Genomic DNA, 20,974 nt, shown 5'->3' on the forward strand with positions numbered 1-20,974 from the left:
TCTGCTATGCATGATTTATCCCAAACAATAGCAATTAGTCTTGCATAACATATAGATATTTTTAAACTTATGGTATTGAACAATAATTAGATTTATTTTTTGAAACACTACAAACTCCTTTAAAAAAAACATCAATTCTTTCTCTCCTTAGCATTGGTATTGAGCCATTACATCCTCAATTGTGCATACAGCAACCTGTATTTAGTTTGGCCTCAAACCAAAAAGGCCCATCAGAGCTTAGTTGTCTTCTTAATAGTTTACCTTGTGGGTTGTATTTTCAAAGAGATGAGCCTATAAGTCTCTACCACTTAATTATGGAGGTTAGTGATATTTCACTTTACATCTGTGTTTAAATAACTAATTACTGTATAAACTTAAGCAGTTCTGATTTTGGCTTGCTGATCCTGTTTTTAATTTTGCGTATGAAACTTTTTTAGTGACATTTAGTTCAAAAATTCTTCAATGTATTTGGATATTTTCAATGATTGCTAGTTATATATCAAAGAACTTGAATAATTATTGAGACACCTCTTTCTTTTTCTCCCCAATTCGGAACTCCAGCGCTCGAATACGCTACCTTGCGGTGATTTATAAAACTGCGAATGCAACTAAAACATTGCCACGTTGCGCTCCACGTGTATCTGTTGAGGTAAACGCGGTCAGTTTGTTCTGAGTAACGCATTCAACATGTCTAAGAACGCCTTCAACAACAGAAATTAATTCGTCCCTTAGTAGTATTCTCGAGTTTCTCAAAATAATGTTAGTTTTCCTTATTTCTTTCAAAAAAGTATTAAATGGTGGAAGCGTAAACAAGAAAACTCTGGATTAACAAAATTGGATAACGTTATACCAGGTAAAATTTTTTATTGTTTTGTATGAATTTATAAGAATATGATTTTTTTTTTAATCTTAAATTAATTTAACTAATCATATTTTACAGCAGCATTTAGTTGGAATGGACAGTATGCAAAATATTTTCTTGAATTTATTATCGTAGAACAAAATGAAAAATGTTTAACCGAGAAAGAATTTACTTTATTCCTTTTATTCTCAGCTGAAGGGTTTCGCCAAAGTTGTTTAGGGTTATAGTTTTGGAATTGTGCGAGCAAAGTAGCCTTGGCGAGATTTCGCGTTTTTAGTTAAACCATTTTTAATTTTTATCATGAGTGGAATAAAATGATAGTAAGATTACAGAATTAGATAAGTAAAAAGAAATAATGGTCAATCAACTGAAAAGAAAACTACCGCCATATATAAACTGTGAGTACACATTTTATTTATTTTGTTCTGAGTGAATTTGAATAAATATCAGTTTTTCAATTCGATGAAGAAAAAAAAAACGAACTTAACAATGACTGGACACTTTTCCTTAACCTAATTCCACATAAATGATTTAAATAACCTTTGTTACTACAGTATCCTACTGAAATAGAAAGTATGTAAATAAATTTTCTTGAAAATATTTATCGCAGAACAGATTGAAAAATCCAGAAAGAACGTTAAGAATTTGAACAATAAAAAATAAAAGTTCGCCAAAAATCTGTTTATAAGGTTATGGTTTTAAAATTGTGTGAAAGAATAATGTATCTTGACAAGATTTCGCATATCAGTAAATCATTTCCATGACGAATGAATTAAATGCATGATTTCTTTGGATATCCAATCATATAGTCATAGAAATAAATTATCTAGTGTTAAACGTTACTCTTGACAGTCTGCCACGTATGTGCACTATGTGACAAAAATGTCAACAAATGCCGGAAAGGTCACAAAACTGAACTTAATATGTACTAATGTATAGAAAAAACGGTACAAAATGAAAATGCCGTTCGAAGCGAACCAAAAATTTATGAATTCCGAATTCAACATCGTGAAAATGGCTGCTTCAGAACAACTTACTGTGTGTTCTACATTAATTGTTTACTTTCGTAATACTTTTTGGTTTCTAATCTCTTTCTATATGGGTCAGAATAACCAAAAGGCTTTGAAAAATCTTTTCAAATGAATAAAGCGAAAAAATCATACATAACAACAAAAATCACAACACTTTTAGCATTTTCTTCGTTACCACATGCGTTTGTTTTAGTTTTTAATTCCGCCATTAGACAGTGACTGCAGTGCCCCCTATAGTTCGTTGGAGTTGCGAATATAATTTTACTCCTTCAGGAAAAAAAAGATGCTCATACAGTTTTGTGTAATACAGATCTGTACAGAATTTTTACAATTAGAAGTTGAGCTGTCAAAAAGGTGTTAGAAAAGAACTGCTGGTTAGTGTGACCTGAAATTTCAGCTGAATATAGACAAAGGTAGAAAGGGGAAAGTGTAGTCCAAAAAAAATATATATATATATATATATAAATAAATAAATAAATAAAAATAAAAAAATTCAAGTTTTATCTACAAAAAGCATTTTTCTCATCATAATGAAATTGGGAACTACCAGTGACTTTAATGTGACAACTTTAATTTGAACCTACTGTACTGTTCAATGGGCATGACTGCATCATTTGCTTGATTGAAGAAATTACTTTCAAGTCTTTCAAATCCATCATGATAAGGTGATGACACATTGAAAGAAGAAAACATTCTTTAGTTGTAGTGAAGCTAAAAACTGCAAAAACCAATTTAACTACTGCATTGTATAATTTTTGATTTTAGGACAATTAAAAGAGACCTCCCCTGCTTTTTCTTTGGTTTCTGGCGTCAGAACAATTAAAACCAAGTACTCTCAATCCATTTTTCCTTGCCTTGCCTTGGGTAAATGGGTTGTTTACTAAGAGTTCATAACAGCTGATTTTTTTCACTTTATAACCGATACACTGCCGTGGCAGGCTGTAACTGCAAATTTTTCATTTTTTTGCATTTTGTCGCCTGTTGTACAATAGCTTTATTACCAAGTTTGCTTATTTGGTTTCCGCTGGAAAAAAGGTGCGAAAAATACATCTAATTTGAACTTTTCCCTATTGCTAGTATTGTATCCAACACATATTTCTTCAAATACACCCAAACCTCTTTTTGTGCGGTCTATTTTTGTGCAATTTTTTTTTTTGTGCAGTTTATGAAAAATATTTATAAAAGAAACGGAAATTATTTATAAAACGAGTGCAAGGTAGTATCTTCAACTGACGACAGGGACATCCTAATGAGAAGTCACTGGCCTCTCAAAAATTTCTTTATTCAGGAAATTTTTCGGAAGTTGGCAAAATTATCATCATTTGGTTTATTTTGATTTCTTCTAAATATAACATTGTAGTGGATAAGGATTAATTTTTAATGGTGGGAAAAGGAACCACCAACTTAAACAAAAAAAAAAAAAAAAAAACGAGGAAAAACATTTAGACCGATTGTATTTAAAGTGTTTCCGCAAAACTCCAGAACGTCTCAATGTTTGGTGCCTGCATAGAACTCAAAGAGAAAAAGTTTGACTTACCCCAGTGTAGTAATCAAATAAACAACCACAAATTTTGCACGTCACACATGAAGATTTATTAGCCAACCATCATCATTTACACGACAAACACCAAGATCCTAGGGAGCTCCTGCGGAGTAATCAAAACTTTGCAGAACATGGAATGGATTAAATAAGATATAAAAGTGTAAAAAAAGCAAGGTCGGTTAAGTTCTAAGTCCAGTCTATTGAAGGGATTCAAGTTTTCAAAACAGAGGAATGAGCATCACACATGGGGAAACAAAAAAAAAAAAAACGGCGTGTCCTGTTGTTGCAGATAAAAGAATTCATCATTGTGACATCGGCGAGGGAGATGATATAATACCAACATGGAGCTGGCGACGATACATCAGCGAGGAACGTGATAATCTCCTTTATTCACAAAGAAAATGGCGCTGCAGGAGTCAGAACCAGATTCCATCTCGACCGCACATACCACTTATATTTTCATGGCCTCACCAGATGCAGATACATCTCCAGCCCATTTTGATCGTAAACGAGGGTTAAAATGTTAAAAAAGCATGATTAATTTTCCTCAGTGCAGGATCGGAGCTACATCAACGTGGACCTGACCATCTTTCTTTTTTTTTTTGAAATCTTGGTTAAGTAATGTGTTGAATTATCAACTAACCTGTCATTTTTTACATTAAACAGGGCTGCATAGCTCCTGTACGATTACTTTTTTATTTGCAGCGCTTAGCAAGCAGATGCATCGAGATTCATCATCCACTTCCTCGTTTCGTACGACGAGCTTTTCAGGTCTTGTGTCCGAGCTCCTCAAGAAAAAACAGCTCCTTCACATGTCACTGCTAGCACTAGACTACTCACAAAATTTTTTGAAACATCCCAGCGAAAACCCCACGCGGTCGCTTGAAAACCAGATATTCATGCGCGGCGTCACTTAGCGCAGCCAATGGGAACGAGGGAAAATGACATCATGTAACCGTGACCACGCCTACAGCCAATGAGCGAAAACGGCAGGAGAACAACACGTCGCGGGAAGAAGGAGGCAAAACATGGCCACCAAAAACTCTGAAAAGACGCCATTAAATTACAGAAAATCTGAAAGTGCGAACATAGGGAATAAAAACACAAATCGATGAAAATATATGTGATTACTGTATCACAAACATTTTGAGTTATATTCTATGTGAGACTTTTTTTATGCGGTCTCTATCCACCACATTTTTTTTTTTTTAAACTGTGTTTTGAAAACAACTTTTTAAAGCTACTGGTGAAGTTTTGAACAATTTTTTTTATTCGGCCCCTATCCACCGCATAAAAAGAGGTTTAGGTGTATCTCGAAAACTCATTTCTGCAGATAATGCCGTTTATCTGCCCATGGCAATACAGTCATGCATATTGAACAATACTCGTTGCAGTTGTCACCAGTCATCAGTCGTGCGTCCGTCACTGTATGAGGCTGATAAGGACAGCCGCTTGCAGATAGAATGGGCATTTCTAGGTCATTTTAGTGTTCAGAATCTATTTTTAGCTTATTTGAACAGTAGATAAATAGACTCATGCATGAAATCTGAAAGGGCTCATGGTTGCACTCAGATTGTGCTGACGATAAAGACATTAATAATTTATTTTTGTAGCTAAAAAAAAGGGAAAAAGCAGTTTTTTCAGAAAAACACAAGAACCCCTTGAGTGGGCAAATCTCTATTCCTATATTTTAAAGCCAATTAGTTTTTATTGGAGAAATAATGTTAGAAGTATGTTTTGTATTAAAAATTTGATTTTTTTTTTTTTTTTTAATTTCTTCATTTATATGTATTTTTATCACAATGATCTTAATATACTCTAATCAGAATCTAAATGATTTTTATGACTGCTATTGTTTTTTGCCTGTTCAAAAACGACTTCTTAAGAGCGAGCAACCTCCATTAATGATAACTTTTTTCATTAACGACGAGTGGTTGTTCCAGAGAAGTTTCACTGTATATAAGGTTATAAGTTATTTTGAAATTAGTTTTATCTTTTATAGGCAAGGCATTTTATGTGTTCTGTTCGAAATGGCCTTCAGTTCATGTTGTGTTGCTGTCTAAGCATTAGTCTACTCCAAGTCATTGCAGCTATGTTTTTCCTGCCTTTAGTCTTACCTCTAGCTCATTTATTGTGGATGATTTGTTTAGAGATACCTTTGCTCAGTTTGTCTTTGTTGGGAAATCCTGTTGATTCTAAAGTGATGATGCTGGCCACTGGAAAAAATTTAAAAGTTGCTAATAAACAGGTAAGACTTTTACAAGTTGACTGCCATTGGTTTTCCTCGTCCTCAGAAATGTGTGTAATACATTGGACTGTCGAAAATCTGCACAACTTGGAGAAGTGGTTGTGCAGATTTTAGGATTTTAGAACATAAAGAAACCAACTTCAAGCAATATACTAAAATTGAGGGAGTAAAACAACAATAAAAACTTTGAAATATTCATGAATTACTTCCTAGGACAATTGAATAGTTTATATTTTTAAAAACTTATGATAGCTAATTCTTTCTATTGTTACTTAAAAAAAACTTTTAAATCCATAAGTAATAATTGCTCTTGGATAACCACCACCACCATAAGGGGGGGGGGGACAATCAATGGCATCAGTTTGACAGCACTTTGTGTTTATTTTCAATAGTTAAGTCTTTTGTTTTCAATTGAAATGTCCAAAATCATCCACATTTGACTTTTACATGCTGAATTGTTTGCATTTTTGGCTTATTTTTGTGTTTCTTTGTGTCACGCAAAATATTAGTGTTTCGTTGTAACTGCAGCAATCTTTTAGCATCTGCTTTCGGTTTACAATATTTCTTATTGTTTATTCAGTAATACACAATAAAAGCATATTGATCTTTAATACACGTTTTTTTTTTTTGAATAAATATGTTTTCTCTTAATCACATTGCCCAGCATATGTACAATGCATAATAATAGAGCGTATTATCCGCTAATTATGAATTATGCATAAAAACAATTGTTTGGACAAATGCGATTTAGATTATTATTGACCAAAATAAAATAAGAATGGAAAATAGATTCGCAGGGCGAAAAAAAGGGGGGGGGGTATCAAAGTGGATTTTAGACATTGGCGAATTTGTAGTGCCCACTGTACACAGTGGTTTTTCAACATTAACTCTTTCACGAAGTTCACACTTCCTTAAAAAAACCCTTAATTTCATCAAACAAAACTAAGGCCCTAAAAAATCCTTAAAAAGTCTTGAATTTTCTGAAAATTTCCTTAGTTTTTAAAAAATTATATCATTTGGTTCTCATTTTCTTATTTTTCTTTCCATCCCTAAAGTCTTCATCCTCCACGATATCTGCCGAAAGCACATGTTTGGGAAACATGACACCTAGGTCAAACACTTGTTTTGCCAAAAAATTGCATTCCTTGTTTGAGATTTTAATCTTTTTGCATCCTGCAAATATTTCAATCATTTTTATTGTTGGGAGGTTTTTTTTACCGTATGCTACTATCTATCTGCTTATTTATTAATTATTTCAATAATATTTTTATTCCTTAAATTTGTTTTAGAAAAAATGCAAAAGTCAAAGGGGGAAAAAATGTGCCCCTACATCAGTCTCGGATTGTATTGAAACTTGTCATGGTTACTTTTTTTAGGTATTTAAGAAAGAGTTCAAAATATTTATAATGCATCTAATGGTTTAGGCTTTACAGTCAATAGATTTTTTTGGAATTTCATGATTAAATGAAGCAACTTCAAGTTGTTCTTTTGATCCTGAAATAGTATTATGAAGTTTTTCAAACCAAATTTTGAGTTACAATCCAAGGAAAATGGACAACCAGTTATTTGTATATATATTTATTTACGTATTTTAAATTCTTGTTGTGAAAAGTATGCTCTACCAAATAAGGAAAACTTAGATTTTTCACTCTGTTGTAAATTTTTTCTTTGCAAAAAAATCTAGTTTTAAATTTTACTTTCTCATCTTCAATACCTTAAATTCAAATGTTTTTAATTAAAAAAATATTTTTCTCTAAAAATTATGAAAAATTGATATTGAGTGATGTTGCCAATATTGAACCCTGGCTCCCTCAAACCTTTATTCAAGGACTCGAGGGTTATAAATTGTTGCTTCACCTTCAAAATTTAAATTCATATAGAAATAAACAAACTTGCAAGAAATTGTGCGATGCAGGAAATTTGTACAAAATGATAGGTTAGTAGCAAATAAAAAGCAATAATAACAAAACCATAGTTTTAATATTTTGAAGAAAAGAGATTTTAGTTCTTTTCCTTCAATATGCCCTTCACTCCAATAATGTATTCTAAAAGAACTAAAAAAATAATGTTTAATATACAACTGATTTTCTAGTTATTCTCATTTTCTTGAACTTTTTTTGTAACTGAAATTTGAGAAATACTAGAACAATATGTGCCATGCATTAATTACTATTACTACCCAATTGTTTCAAACCTAGTTATTAGGGGAAAAAAATATTCTATTATCTTTGAAACTGGTAAATTAACATTTGGAACTTTTTTGTTGAACTTTGGAATGTCATGTACTCCAGGGGCTATTTTGATCGCATCCTTTTTCTGCATGATTTTAAGATTTTTTTTTTTTTTTTGGCTTTTGATTTTCTTTTTCTTTCTTTCTTTTTTTTTTTTTTTTTTTTTTCTTTTTGCTCTCTGATCACTCTCATCCCTTTGATATATGAAATTTAAAAATTTTATTCACTGATAATGGGGCATCACAGTCAATTGCTCCTCTCCCTGCATTTTAGAGACAATGTTATGCACTTGTGTATGTGTATACATAATATGTGTCAAGTACTTTACCCAACTGGAAACCTTTGAAATGGTGTACCTAAAGTTATCTAATTATTTCCAATGAGTCCATAAATTTTTTTTAGAGTTCTTAAAAATTCCTTAATTTTCACTTTTAAAAATGAGTATGAACCCTGTTTCAAGGCCTACGTAAAGTGTGTAAGTATTTTAGAGGTTTTTCTGCTATCTCTAAAGATCTCACTACTAGAATATTATTTTTTTCCTCTTACACATTCTATTTAGTTTCTGCTGTATTAATTGGCACATTCCTACTGCCATCTGAAACGATAATTCTCTTTTGAATCTTAGAATTTAATTCTTCAGTGCTTTTGAATTTGAAATAAAAATATCTGTAAATGCTAGTTCTAATATTTGTATATTGAATTGAATTTTAGGCATTTTTTTTCTTCATTGCCTGCTTCTGTACCAAATTTTGTCCTTCTGTGCTGATTGCAGTGTTTAGTTTTGCTTGCATCATGTCCAGTTTTTGTAATCTTTACTTGGCTAACGGCAACCATGTATGTTGGATATTTCTTGATCTGAGGTGAGAAAGCTTTTGTTCTTGAAAATAAATGACAACTATTTCTTTATCTATTCTGTGAGCATTTTGAATGGCTTTTTAACCTTCCAAAAATTAATAATATGAATTTGTTTGATTTTTAGTAAGTCCAATAAAAGGATAAATTCTTCAGAATCATGGGTAGCAGCATTAACAGTTAGTCAAAACATATTGTCTTTGTTTCTTATTCTATGCTTTGGTAAGCTCAGAATTTTTGTAATAAACAATTCTAGAGCATTGTTAAATTTTATGTTATTTATCTAGAGTTATAATCATGGGTGAATTCCTAAGCTTTTCAGTACTGTAATTAGGTTTCAGTGAGATCTGGCACCAAATCACCCCTGGTTGTAATTCAATGAAATTCATATTTGCTTGTTTACAGTTTAGTTTAACAGTGAATACTTAGTATAAATCCTATATAAGCTGTGATAAATTGACTTTGATTCATTTTCACTTGTGCATGGATTTTTCTTCAGTGTTTTTACAGCAAAAATTTATATGGAAGAACTGAATTAATTAATTAGAACTTAAAAGCAAAGTTTAAAAAATCAGTTTTATAGTTTAAATATTTAGCATCTGTAATTTTCAAACAAAATGATAGATATGATTTTTTCTTGTTTTTCAAACTTACTTTGTTTCAAAAATAGCTTCTGTTCAGTTTTTTGCTGTTTCTTTAGATTGCAGAGTTTTTCATTACTTTTTCCTTTACTAACTTCTGATGAAGATGAATATTTTTTATGTTTGAAGGTTTACAATTTTCTCCTTTGCACAGTTCTTATTCGGGTACCAAATAACCGATCATTTGTCATTATTTGCTAGTAAAAGTGATGCTTGAAAAATATGATTTCAAATCCAGTCATCATTTTTAAGAGCTAAATTTTTATCTTTTTTTTTTTTTTTGACGATTACAATTTAAGATCAGTCACCACTTTTCACTATTTTTGCATATTTTGGTTAGGTGCAAACTCCCTTTATTAAATTGATTTCCTTTCTTTTTCAAGCTCCAAACACTGAAACCAATCCTTAGCCATTTGCAAAATTCTCTTCCCCGACGTCCCCTAGCTTTTCCTAAAAAGAGATGTTTTCACAAAATGACTTTCAACTGAAAACTGTTGCAAATTGCTCATAGAGACTCTCACTTGATTTTGAGGGTTTGTCCTCATTAATGGAATAATAAGAAGGACCTCTTTTGCAACAGAGCATGGCACGACAAAATTATTTTAAATTATAGACTTAAACTAAGAAAAAATTTGTTTGTGCCAATGATGCCTAAATTTTCTATCCTAATTTCGAGCCCTAGTTCTAATATGAAATCCAAATTCAATTTTTTGAAAATTGAACAATTTTGAAGAATGTCTGCATGTTAAGTGTGTTTCTCATATTTAATATGTGCTCATGCTTTTTCTAACACCTGTGCATATTCATCATTTGAAATGAAAACTAGCATTCAAAAGATTCAATTTGATGTAAATTGTCTATAGATTAGATAGGGCAAACCTAACCTGACAGCACTGAAACTACACAGATCTTAATCACAGCCTTATGATGCTGCCATGTTAGGTTTGCCCCAACTATACATAATACTAATACAAGTTGACAATATGAGGCAGTGAGAAGCAAAGGGATGTAAGTAGGAAATTAAATATTTAAATATAACCAGTACAAATAGTTGGGAGACCTCTATTCTGTTTTGGGGTAGGAGATAGAACTAGTTGCCCTGGTAAGTGCTAGTATACAGCATGGTTTAGAAAAAGCATTATCTGAAAGCCTACCTAGGATCTGAACTTTAAACATGTTTTACTCAAGAATTTATAAATCCATTTACTATACATCCCTTTGCTTCTCCCTGCCTCATTTCCTATTGATCGTACAAGCACTCCTGTGAAATATTCCTGTTAATTAAAATCTCTGTATAAAATGAGGTTTTGTTCACATGACTAGGTATTCCTTTAGTTAACTAATATTTTATTTAAAAAACCTTTGTTTTTGTAAAATATGTCTTTTTTATAAAACATGTTCTTGGTATCTCATATGAAATGTAAGATACCTAAGTATATCTTTTTCTGTAAAGTATTTTATTAATGTTTTTGTTTTTTGTTGCTAGTTTTGGTATCCATGAGTTTTGTTCATCGGTCACAATTATTATGGAAAAGCAATGTATTTGCTAATAAATTTTGGTTCATCACGTCCATTTTTGTGTAAGTGTTTGCTTTTTCCTGTCATTAACAATTCATTTGCTTTTTTTGAACAGAAAAAAAACCTGTACTGAAATCATTAAAAAAGAACATACTGCAGTGGAAACCCAATTTTACATTTTCTATTGGATCAGTGATAAAAAATGTTCCCAGTGGGGAAACGTAGAGTCAGGGTCGCGTTCAATTTCGAAGCACATTGTTTAAAAATTAACTCTTATCCAATGAAGTAGTCGGGAAAATGTGTAACCTTTTTATTTGTCTTTTGTTTTTAGATGCAATTTCATTTATGGCCCAATCTCTACTAACATTTTTTTGCAAATTTGCTCCTTTGTTGGCATTTAGAAATAGAAATAATTTTAGGATATCTATGCTTAGAATCGATTTGATCAACTGTGGGCACACCCTAGATTATTTTTCTTCTTCATCTTCATCATCAAAAGCGGGTAGTAAATCTGATGTTGAAGAAATTCATTATGTGATGGGACGATACATGCATCACCAACTTCTAGAATTTTTCAAAAAGAGTGTCAGTAGCTCTATTCCTCAATCGTCATAGAAGAAGATTGAATAATATGAGAAAACCCCTCTCGCAAACAAAAGACAAATAGACAGAACAAAAAAAAAAAAAAAAAAAGAGCAGTTTCAAATAACTATAAAACAAATTTATCTTGAAAAAATCAAAGTCTAAATAAGAATTGTGTGAGTCTTGTAGAGGAAAAATTATTTTGATCTGTTTGTAGGAAAACGTATTAAGGGGACGTTCTGAAAAAGTGTTCCGTAAAATCCAGAATATTTTAATATTATCAGTATAGCCTTTTCAGGGACCAGCAGAAATTGACGTCAGAAGTGGGATAATGTATGAAACAGACAACGTGAAATCGGGGTTCCACTGTACTAAAATACTAATAGGTTTTATTAATTTTCAAATCATTTGGCTTATATTTATTACAATGTTGTACTATAGTTGAGCTTTCTTTTTTTTAAATGCATAATTATGTGTATATGTGTGTGATTGTAGTAGCAGTACTATTCATGCGTGTGTGTGTGCTGCATTGTGCAACTGGTCATGACATGAGCTGACTTTTGGTAGTTAATATTATAATTTAGCAAAAATTATAAAACTTCCAAAGGAAGCATGGTGAATTACAATCTATGGACAACATATTACTATCTCTTCTTGACTAATAATACAAATACAAAAGTGACGACCAGCAACAGGCTCTGGGCCCAGCTAGACTGGTCCTAGTCAATTTACAATCCCCAGTAAAGATCAATGGCCCTCTTAAAACTATCTACTCCCTTGCTCATTACCACCTCTTCCGGTAAACTGTTCCAAGGTTCCACTACCCTGCTAAAATAATAATTTTTCCTAACATCCATGTTAGCCTGAGATTTAAATAGCTTAAAACAATAACCCCTTGTCCTGTTTTCAGTGCCAAACTTCAGCCCCGTAACATCTTTCATTTTAATAAATTTAAACTACTGAATCATGTCCCCTCGGTCTCTTCTTTGCTCAAGACTGTACATTTTTAACCTTCTAAGCCTGGAATCATAGTCTAAGTGAGAAAGTCCATTTATTAGCCTTGTAGCTCGCCTTTGAACCCTTTCCAATACATTAATGTCTTTCTTAAGATAAGGAGACCCAAAACTGAACAGCATACTCCAAATGAGGTCTTACCAAGCTTCTATATAAAGGCAGACGAACTTCTTTAGATTTGTTTGAAATAGATCTATTGATAAACCCAAGCATCTTATTGGCCTTGTTACTAGCAATGCTGCACTGTTGGCTAAACTTTAAATCCTGACTTATTAAGACCCCCAGATCAGTAACTTTGTCTGCCTGACTAATGACTGAACCTTGCAAATAATAACTTGTACACTTATTTCCATGCCCTAAATGTAGCACTTGACATTTCATAACATTAACAGCCATACCACATTTATCAGTCCACTCCGTAATATGATCTAGATCTTCTTGCAGCTGTTTTGCTTGTTCTTCATTATCTACAGTCCCCATAACTTTGACATCATCAGCAAAACAATTCATGTTCCCAGAAATATTTTTGTGAATATCGTTCATAAAAACAATGAACAAAACAGGCCCTAACACTGATCCTTGAGGAACCCTGCTTAAAACCTCACTCCAATTAGAATAATTTCCCCTTACAACTACCCTTTGTTTCCTTCCGGTCAGCCAGTTTTTTACTCAAATGAAAATTTTCCCTCCTATTCCTATATCAGCTAATTAGCTTAGTAGAGCAACATGCGGTACCTTATCGAAAGCTTTTTGAAAATCAATGTGAACAACATCTACAGGCTTCTTATTGTCCAAAGCCATTTTAACTTTGTCATAGAAATGTAATAAATTAGTTGCACAAGATTTACCTTTCCTGAAACCGTACTGAAAACTAGTCAGTAGATTATTAGTCTCTAGAAAATTTACTATCTTAATTTTTATCAATGTTTCAAAAATTTTGCAAACCACTGAAGTTAGACTCACTGGTTTATAATTGCCCGCACTCCCTTTAGACCCTTTCTTGAAGAGCAGTGTAATGTTAGCCAGCTTCCAGTCCTCTGTCACTGTCCCCGAGTTATAAGAAGCATTGAAAATATTTACGATTATATCTGCTAATTCCATCGCACATTCAACTAAAATTTTTGGATAAATATTATCAGGTCCCGGAGCCTTAGTCTCTTTAATTTTTTTCAAATGAAGTAAAACGTCATCCCTGGAAAATACAAAGTCCTCAAGCTGTACTATAGCTTGTGTCTTGTTGGTGTCAACTGTTGAGATATAGTTATCGTTAAAAACACTCGAAAAAAGTTAAGAACATTAGCAATATCACTATCGTCCTGAATTAAAACTCCGTACTCATCAACCAGCGGCCCAATATGACTATTTCAAACTTTCCCCGAGTTAGCGTATGCAAAAAACCTCTTGGGATTTCTGTTTATATTATCTGCCAGTCTTTGCTCCAACTCTCTTTTCTGAATCCGTACTAAGTACTTAAATTTACGCCTTTGCCTTACAATATTGGAGCCTATCTGCACTGTGACCAGTTTCTCTAAATCTATGAAAAGTGGCTTGCTTGTAATTTAGAGCGTCTTTAGTTTCCCTGGAGAACCACATTGGCCAAATTTTAGTGTTGACACCCTTTCTCCTAAAGGAAACATGATCCCCAACCGTTTTCGCTAGATTTTCCTTAAACTCTGCCCACAGAAGATTTACATCGCTATTGTCCAATCCAGAAGAAAAAACTGCTTTCAAACTCTGCCTAAGTGCCACAAAGTCAGTATTTCTGAAATTGGGCACAAACCTAAAATTCTCTACTTTGTGCATATCAAATTTAATCCCAAACCTAATACTGTTGTGGTCACTATCTCCAATGTGTTCCCCTACACACAACCCCTGAACAGAACCTTCCATGTCGCAGAAAACTAGATCCAAAATCACGTCCTGTCGAGTACCCTTTCAAAAATTCCTCTTCTCTGCTATTACTATGGTAAAAATTATTCTAATCAATTCCTGGAAAATTAAAATCTCCCATTATGATGACTGACCCCTTGCTAGAAATTTCACTAATAATACTAAACATCTGTTCATCTTGACCCTGGCTTAAGTTGGGTGGCCTATAAATGGTCCCTAAACGTAGTTTTTTGCCCTTATTGCTCATAAACTCCAGCCAAATCATATCAATCTCACTAGGCTTATCATTAATTACCAATTCATTGCAAGTTAAAGTGTCTCTGACATAAAATAAAACCCCACCACCTCTTTTACCTACTCTGTCTTGTCTAAACAAATTATACCCAGCAATAGATAATAAATCATCATCACTTTCGGTAGCCCATGTCTCAGTAACTCCAATAATATCCAACCTCTCGTCTATTGTTATGCTTTTCAATTCTTCCATCTTGTTCCTAATACTACGAGCATTTGTATAAAAAACCTTAAGTAAGCCCATCTTACCTTTATTTAATGCTGCGCGATTATTTGAATCCCAACTGTTAAAATCTTTTCTCTTACTAGCCACCCTATTTCCGTTTCTACTAAAATCCCAATAGTTAGTACCCATTAGAATTCTGCACCTTAAAGCATGCCCCCCATTCCAACTTAGTTTTTTGATTCTGAATCCCCTAAAACCAAACCACTAACCATTTTGACCCCCGTAGAGCTCAGATGCAGGCCATCCCTAGCAATCCAATCGTGTTTACATTTACTCCACACATCAATAAACCTGATACTACGCTTAACGCAAATTTCCTTGAGTACCAGGTTCATACACCTAGCCCTTTGGTTTAAACAACTCCTATGCACTCCATATTTGTCAAGCAAACCAACCACTTGGACATTTGCCGAACAGTTGGTTGCTTTGTCCAACAGGGAATCCCATTCCTTAGTAAACTCATTGTTGTTACTATGGCCTACATTGTTAGTTCCCACCCACAAAGTAACGACATCCTCTTTATTAAATACCCCCTTCTTTTCAGCAACCCTATTTACATCTCTCACCTGAGCCCTTGACAAGCAATATCTAGCCACCTTACGTCTAACTCTGCCTATTGAGTTTCCCACCTCACGCACCATTGAATCTCCCAAAATTATCCTCTTTGTTTCCCAGTCTGTTGCCTCAGCAATAACTTTCCCCTTTACCTCTGGAATATTCCCACTATCTAACACACAGCTAATGCCCACCTCCTTTTTACTAACTTCCTCCTTTACCTCTGGAATATTCCCGCTATCTAACACACAGCTGATGCCCACCTCCTTTTTACTAACTTCCCCCTTTCCCTCTGGAGTGTTTACCCTATCTACACTCCTGCAGCCTAATGCTAACTCACCCTCCAAAGTAAGCATCCTAACTCTGATTTCTGAGAGTTCAACATAGTTAGTGCAAATGAAATCCTTCTCAGACTCATCCTTCCCCTTAAACAAGCAGAACATCTGACATAGGTCACAAGAAATCCACTTGTCCCCTTTACCACTTTTAACCTCCTTCATTATGCATATAACCCCCATTCTAGCTCAAAATGATACACTTAAAAATCAATACAAAAATGCAAAATTGAAGAAATAAAACTAATTATTAGAATTAGAAAGCATTGGAAGTAAAAGGTACAAAAATTACAAAATCCTAAGACAAGCAGTAAATTAAAATAAACAAGTTACACTTAACAGAGCACTCAGGCTCAACAACAAGAAATCAGCACATTTTAGGATTAGCTACAAAGAATAGAAAAACACTTTAAGAAAGCAAGTAAATCAAAAATGAGACTTAAAAGCACAAAAATACTTAATTATATGATAAAATACAATAAAAATACTGAAATTAAAGCAGTAAAATAAACAATTACAGTAAAAAATCACTTATCTCAGGAGCAGCAAAATATCACCCCAGCAACACTTGCGCCCTCTATCGGCGATTATCAATAAATAATATAGCTGAAAGTCTTTTCTGGATCTCTGTTACGCACATAGCGCCTAGACTGTTCTGCCGATTTTCATGAAATTTGGCCCAAAATTAGTTTGTAGCATGGGGGTGTGCTTTTTAATGCAATTTTTCAGAAATTTGACTTTGTTCTTTTTCTGTGATTTTATTTTTATCGCCATTGGTGGATTTAATTCCTTTGCACCGAGCGAATTACCATGACATGGATGAGTAAATTACCATAACATGGACAAGCAAATTACCATAACCTGCACGAGCAAATTACCATAATGTGCACAAGCAAATTAACATAGCATATTAGGGAGAAATTCATCATCCATAATTTGTAAATACACAGGGGAACCAAATGATCTTTTAATTTTCTACTACGAACAAAGTCGTGCGGGTACCGCTTATTTAACATAAATTAAGCTTAGTTGCAAAGATATAAATTAATGTGATTGGCAAAAACCAAACAAAGATGAACCAAAAACATAAAAATTATTCTACTTCTTAGTTTATGTAAAAAGTAGGATTCCATGATTAAAAGCTACTACAATTAATGGCAACTAATCATTATCAAAATAAACATTTCTGATTTATTTCTTATTTTCTTGTGTTAAAATGAGATAGATGTGACCAAAATTGGAAAATGCACTAAAAAATCAATCTTGAGTTAACACATTCTTGACACTTTAATAAAGTAAATTAAAATGTTTAAAAAACTTAAGCTACTATTATTTTTTTTAATGAAGTTTCACTCTGCAAACATCGTAAGATAAACAAGGTCTTTGAGACCTAAATTAATTTATTCCAAATTATGAAATCAAAATTTAAAAATAGTATCCATTTTCATTAGCGGTTGGTGGGCCATTTAAATGGAGGTCTCACAAAACAAGCTTGGAAAATTAAGTATGCAGATACAATATTATTTGCAAGTTATTTTTTTTTATTTGTTTGTGTTTTTTAATTGTTTTGGACAAACAAATCATTCATATTGTTATTGAAAAAAAGTCATCAAAATTGTGTCTAAAAGATTTTTGCATGAAAATTAAAACAGTGAAACAATGTACACCTCAAAAAACTAGAATTCTATAATTTATGGACATCAAATGCCAAAGGAGTATTGAACCAAGGCGCGGGAGGAGGAAGGGGAGGGGGTACTGACACACTATTTGTCCAATCAACTTTTGGGAACACTTGATTGACATTTAGTTTTTTTTGGAGGGGGGAGGGGTTCGGCCCCAAGATTCCCCAATTCAAGACCCCCAACTGGTCCCATTTTTAGTTTCAAGTCCCTAAAAGTCTTTTTTCAAAACCTGTTTCCGTTTTTACTTTTTCTTTAAAAGTTAAGTTTCATTTTGAATTTTCCCTGCAACCTCATTTATCGCTTTGCATTATTTCTGAGAAAAAAATTTAAATGTGTTTTTCATACCTTTACCACCATAAATTGTAAATTTTGAATCAAATGGGCTCATGAGGAGGTAACAAATAAATACCTTTGTGCTTGAAAATTAAATGAATGAATTACCAACGTTTTGATGCACAAAAATTGGAAATTACTGCAGATTTTCCTCGGGTGACTTTTCATCTAAAAGATCACACTTCTTTACATTGAAAAAGGCGTTCCTTGTAACACCAAAACATGTGTCTGCTGTAATTTGCAATTTTTGTGTACCAAAACATTGGTAATTCATTCATTTAATAATAACGAGAGTTTGACACTATTTTTACATGTAATAAATTCATTCAGCATAGTTTTCTCCCACCTAAATTTTCCCACACCTGCCAATTTTTCTTGCTTTTATTTTTTTATTTATTTGCAACATTATATTCATCCCTTGCAGACAATCCTTTATCCTCCACCAGATTAATAATAAAATTTAAAGTACATGAAGTATAGGTTTTCCCCCACCTAAAATTTTCATTTCAGTTTCTATGTCATTTGTTTGTGATGAAAACATTTTCCGTGCAAAAAGATTTGGAAGATCAATAAATTGACTGGGACCAACCTAACTGAACTCGGAGCCTGTTGCCTTGTTACTGTAACCTCGCAAAGGTATTTCTGACAATTTGGGGTACTTGAAGAGTGTTTTGCATTATTATAAATGCCTAATGCATCTTCTCATTTGAATAGATGTAGATGTTTGTATTTTATCATTCAATAAAATTTAGTTTCATTCGGTAAATTGAAAATTTTGTCTCTCGCAAAAATTTTGGTTCAGAGTGTCTTGAACTAAAGGTCCCAGGCCTGTTGCTTTTCATCACTTTTGTATTTGAATTCAAAAAAAATTCCCTGAGATGTGTATTAAGAAATCTAATCAGTTTTGTCTTTAAAGATAAAAGGAGAAAAATTAGAATTATTTAGGTTGTAGTCAAAAACAAATTCAAAGTTCATAGGCTCTTGCACATTTGGCTCTTCTATGAATTGCAACAATTCATCACTTTTGTCTCTTTGAATAATTTCAAATTTACTAAAACATTATAATAATTTATTTTTTATTTTTCAGAATTTGCTTACAGATAATATTTAGTATTACTGATGTCTGCATTCATGTTGACAATAGAGAAGAGCCTCTACAGAAATTAAATGAAATACCATATTATGTATGGCTATTATTTGGGTTATGGCCATTTTTTGTTGTTCCTTTGAATGAACTAGTTAAACGTCATGAGATCAAGTAAGTAATAAATGACAAATTATGTCTTAATTGATCAATTTATTTTAATTATAAAACATTTTTCCATGCTTTTTCATATATATTTACAATCAACCGGGGTGACTTAGCCATAAAATGGGCAAATTTGCCCACTTTTTAAATGTTACTTTGCATTAGTTCTGAAGCTTGATAACAAAAGTAAGAGTTGAACAATTCATTCAGTGCAGCTCTTCTTCTATCTAAATGAAAAAAGAAAGTTGTGTGTGACAAAACTGCCATGCTAAGCACAAAAGTCGGTTCTTTGTCCCATATTTCACCTAAATACAATGTTTTATGGTCGTTTGTCAAACGGGAAATACTTTTTTAAAAAAATCTGAAAATGTTGCATCTGAATCAAATACATGCAGACCCAAAACTTTTTTAAGCAAGTTCTCATTTTGAATTCGGCTGCAGATACAACTTTTGTGCTTAGCATAGCAGTATAATAAAAAAATAAATAAATAAGGGGGGTATGTTTGATATTGACACATCCAATGTTGTTTGGCAGAAAGTGAGTGAACTTTTCATTTTACGTAACCCTTAAGAACATTGGATTTTTAAACTCATTCGACCAGCACAGAAAACATCAGTTCACTATTTATGCATGTTTAAGTTTCAAATTTATGTTTGGAGCTGAGACATGTTGATTAAGGAAAATTTTGTGAGCAGTGTGAAAGTGAAAGCAAAAATATATTGAATTTAAATTTGAGATGTTTGAAGTTTAAAGAAATTTTCTTTTTCAATTTTTAGAGTTAACGTCCGCCAACAAAAAAGGGCACGGCTGGAGTTCTGCACAAAGCTGGGTATGAATTCCCCGTTTTGAGAAAGGAGAAAACTTGCAAGTTATAAAAATATATTATTTTCAGCCAAGATAAAAGTTTAGTTAATCAAGACTCTTTTAAAATTCTTTTTTTTTTTAAATGTGTTTTTAAAAAACTTTTTAAACTGTAGTTGTTATATTAATGTCAAATATAATTAATTAAGTGTCATTTTCTCAGAGTAGATCATAGGTGAAAATTCTTATTTCCTTCTCCTACGATTAAGCTATTTCACTCAGCAATCAGGGATCTATCTGTACATGGTATATATCTGTACCTCAAAGCTAGACTAACATAAATCACATTATCAGTACTTTTCAGGAGAGCAGGAAAATGTTTGTCGGAGCATACGAATGTTTGGACTGGTGCCCTTGTAACACTGACATTGACAAATAATATGAAATAATTTTTTTTTAAAGAATTGTGTTGTAATGGTTCAAAGCAGTAATAACCCGAAAATTGCCACTTTTTGGGTTTTCGTTCGTTTGACTCTGAGCTGCAGATATGTTTTGAAAATACCTCTTCTGAATAGTATAAATGGGAAATCTTAGGGGAAACATAAAAGTATATAGAAGTAATGAGTGTTTACAGTTAGCAGTGCATTCTAAGAAAACATATGTTTTCACTTACAAGCAATTTCTATGGATTGGAGCACTTTCCATAGCTGCTGACCTTGCCTCATTTTTCTGAAGCTTTTCACACTTTGACCCTATTTTCTGCCTTCCCGCTTAGAAAAAAATCATCTGCATTTTCCCTACGAATTTAGAATGACCATATAATGTAATTCAAGTGGTTTCTAAAGCGAATATAGTTCATTTTGGTTATTGAATATCAACACCATCTGTTTATTTTCATTATTGCTAGATCACATAAAATCTTCTAAATTTTTACCATTTATGTTATTTATTTATTTATTTATTGAAAATGTGTTTTTGGAAGGAGAAGTTGGCAGGAATGTCTTTTCAGACAAGCTCACATAAAGTCTCAAATACTAAAACATTGTTGATATAAATAAAATCTAAATGTTTACTAAAATTAAAAAT

The 20,974-nt window shown here is 32.6% G+C and overlaps 1 protein-coding gene across 1 annotated transcript in view; it reads left to right on the forward strand.

Moving 5' to 3' along the window:
• LOC129226722 (transmembrane protein 94-like) overlaps positions 1–19,936 on the forward strand; it is an 89,900-nt gene extending 69,964 nt beyond the window's left edge. Inside the window, exons 23-29 of the mRNA XM_054861351.1 lie at positions 152–320; positions 5,439–5,684; positions 8,627–8,775; positions 8,895–8,989; positions 10,895–10,988; positions 18,925–19,095; positions 19,864–19,936. Coding sequence (XP_054717326.1) covers positions 152–320; positions 5,439–5,684; positions 8,627–8,775; positions 8,895–8,989; positions 10,895–10,988; positions 18,925–19,095; positions 19,864–19,936 — 997 coding nt within the window. The remainder of the gene's footprint in view (positions 1–151; positions 321–5,438; positions 5,685–8,626; positions 8,776–8,894; positions 8,990–10,894; positions 10,989–18,924; positions 19,096–19,863) is intronic.
• Positions 19,937–20,974: the final 1,038 nt, after the last annotated feature.

Source organism: Uloborus diversus, chromosome 7 (genome assembly GCF_026930045.1).
Source record: "Uloborus diversus isolate 005 chromosome 7, Udiv.v.3.1, whole genome shotgun sequence".
NCBI lineage: Eukaryota > Metazoa > Arthropoda > Arachnida > Araneae > Uloboridae > Uloborus > Uloborus diversus.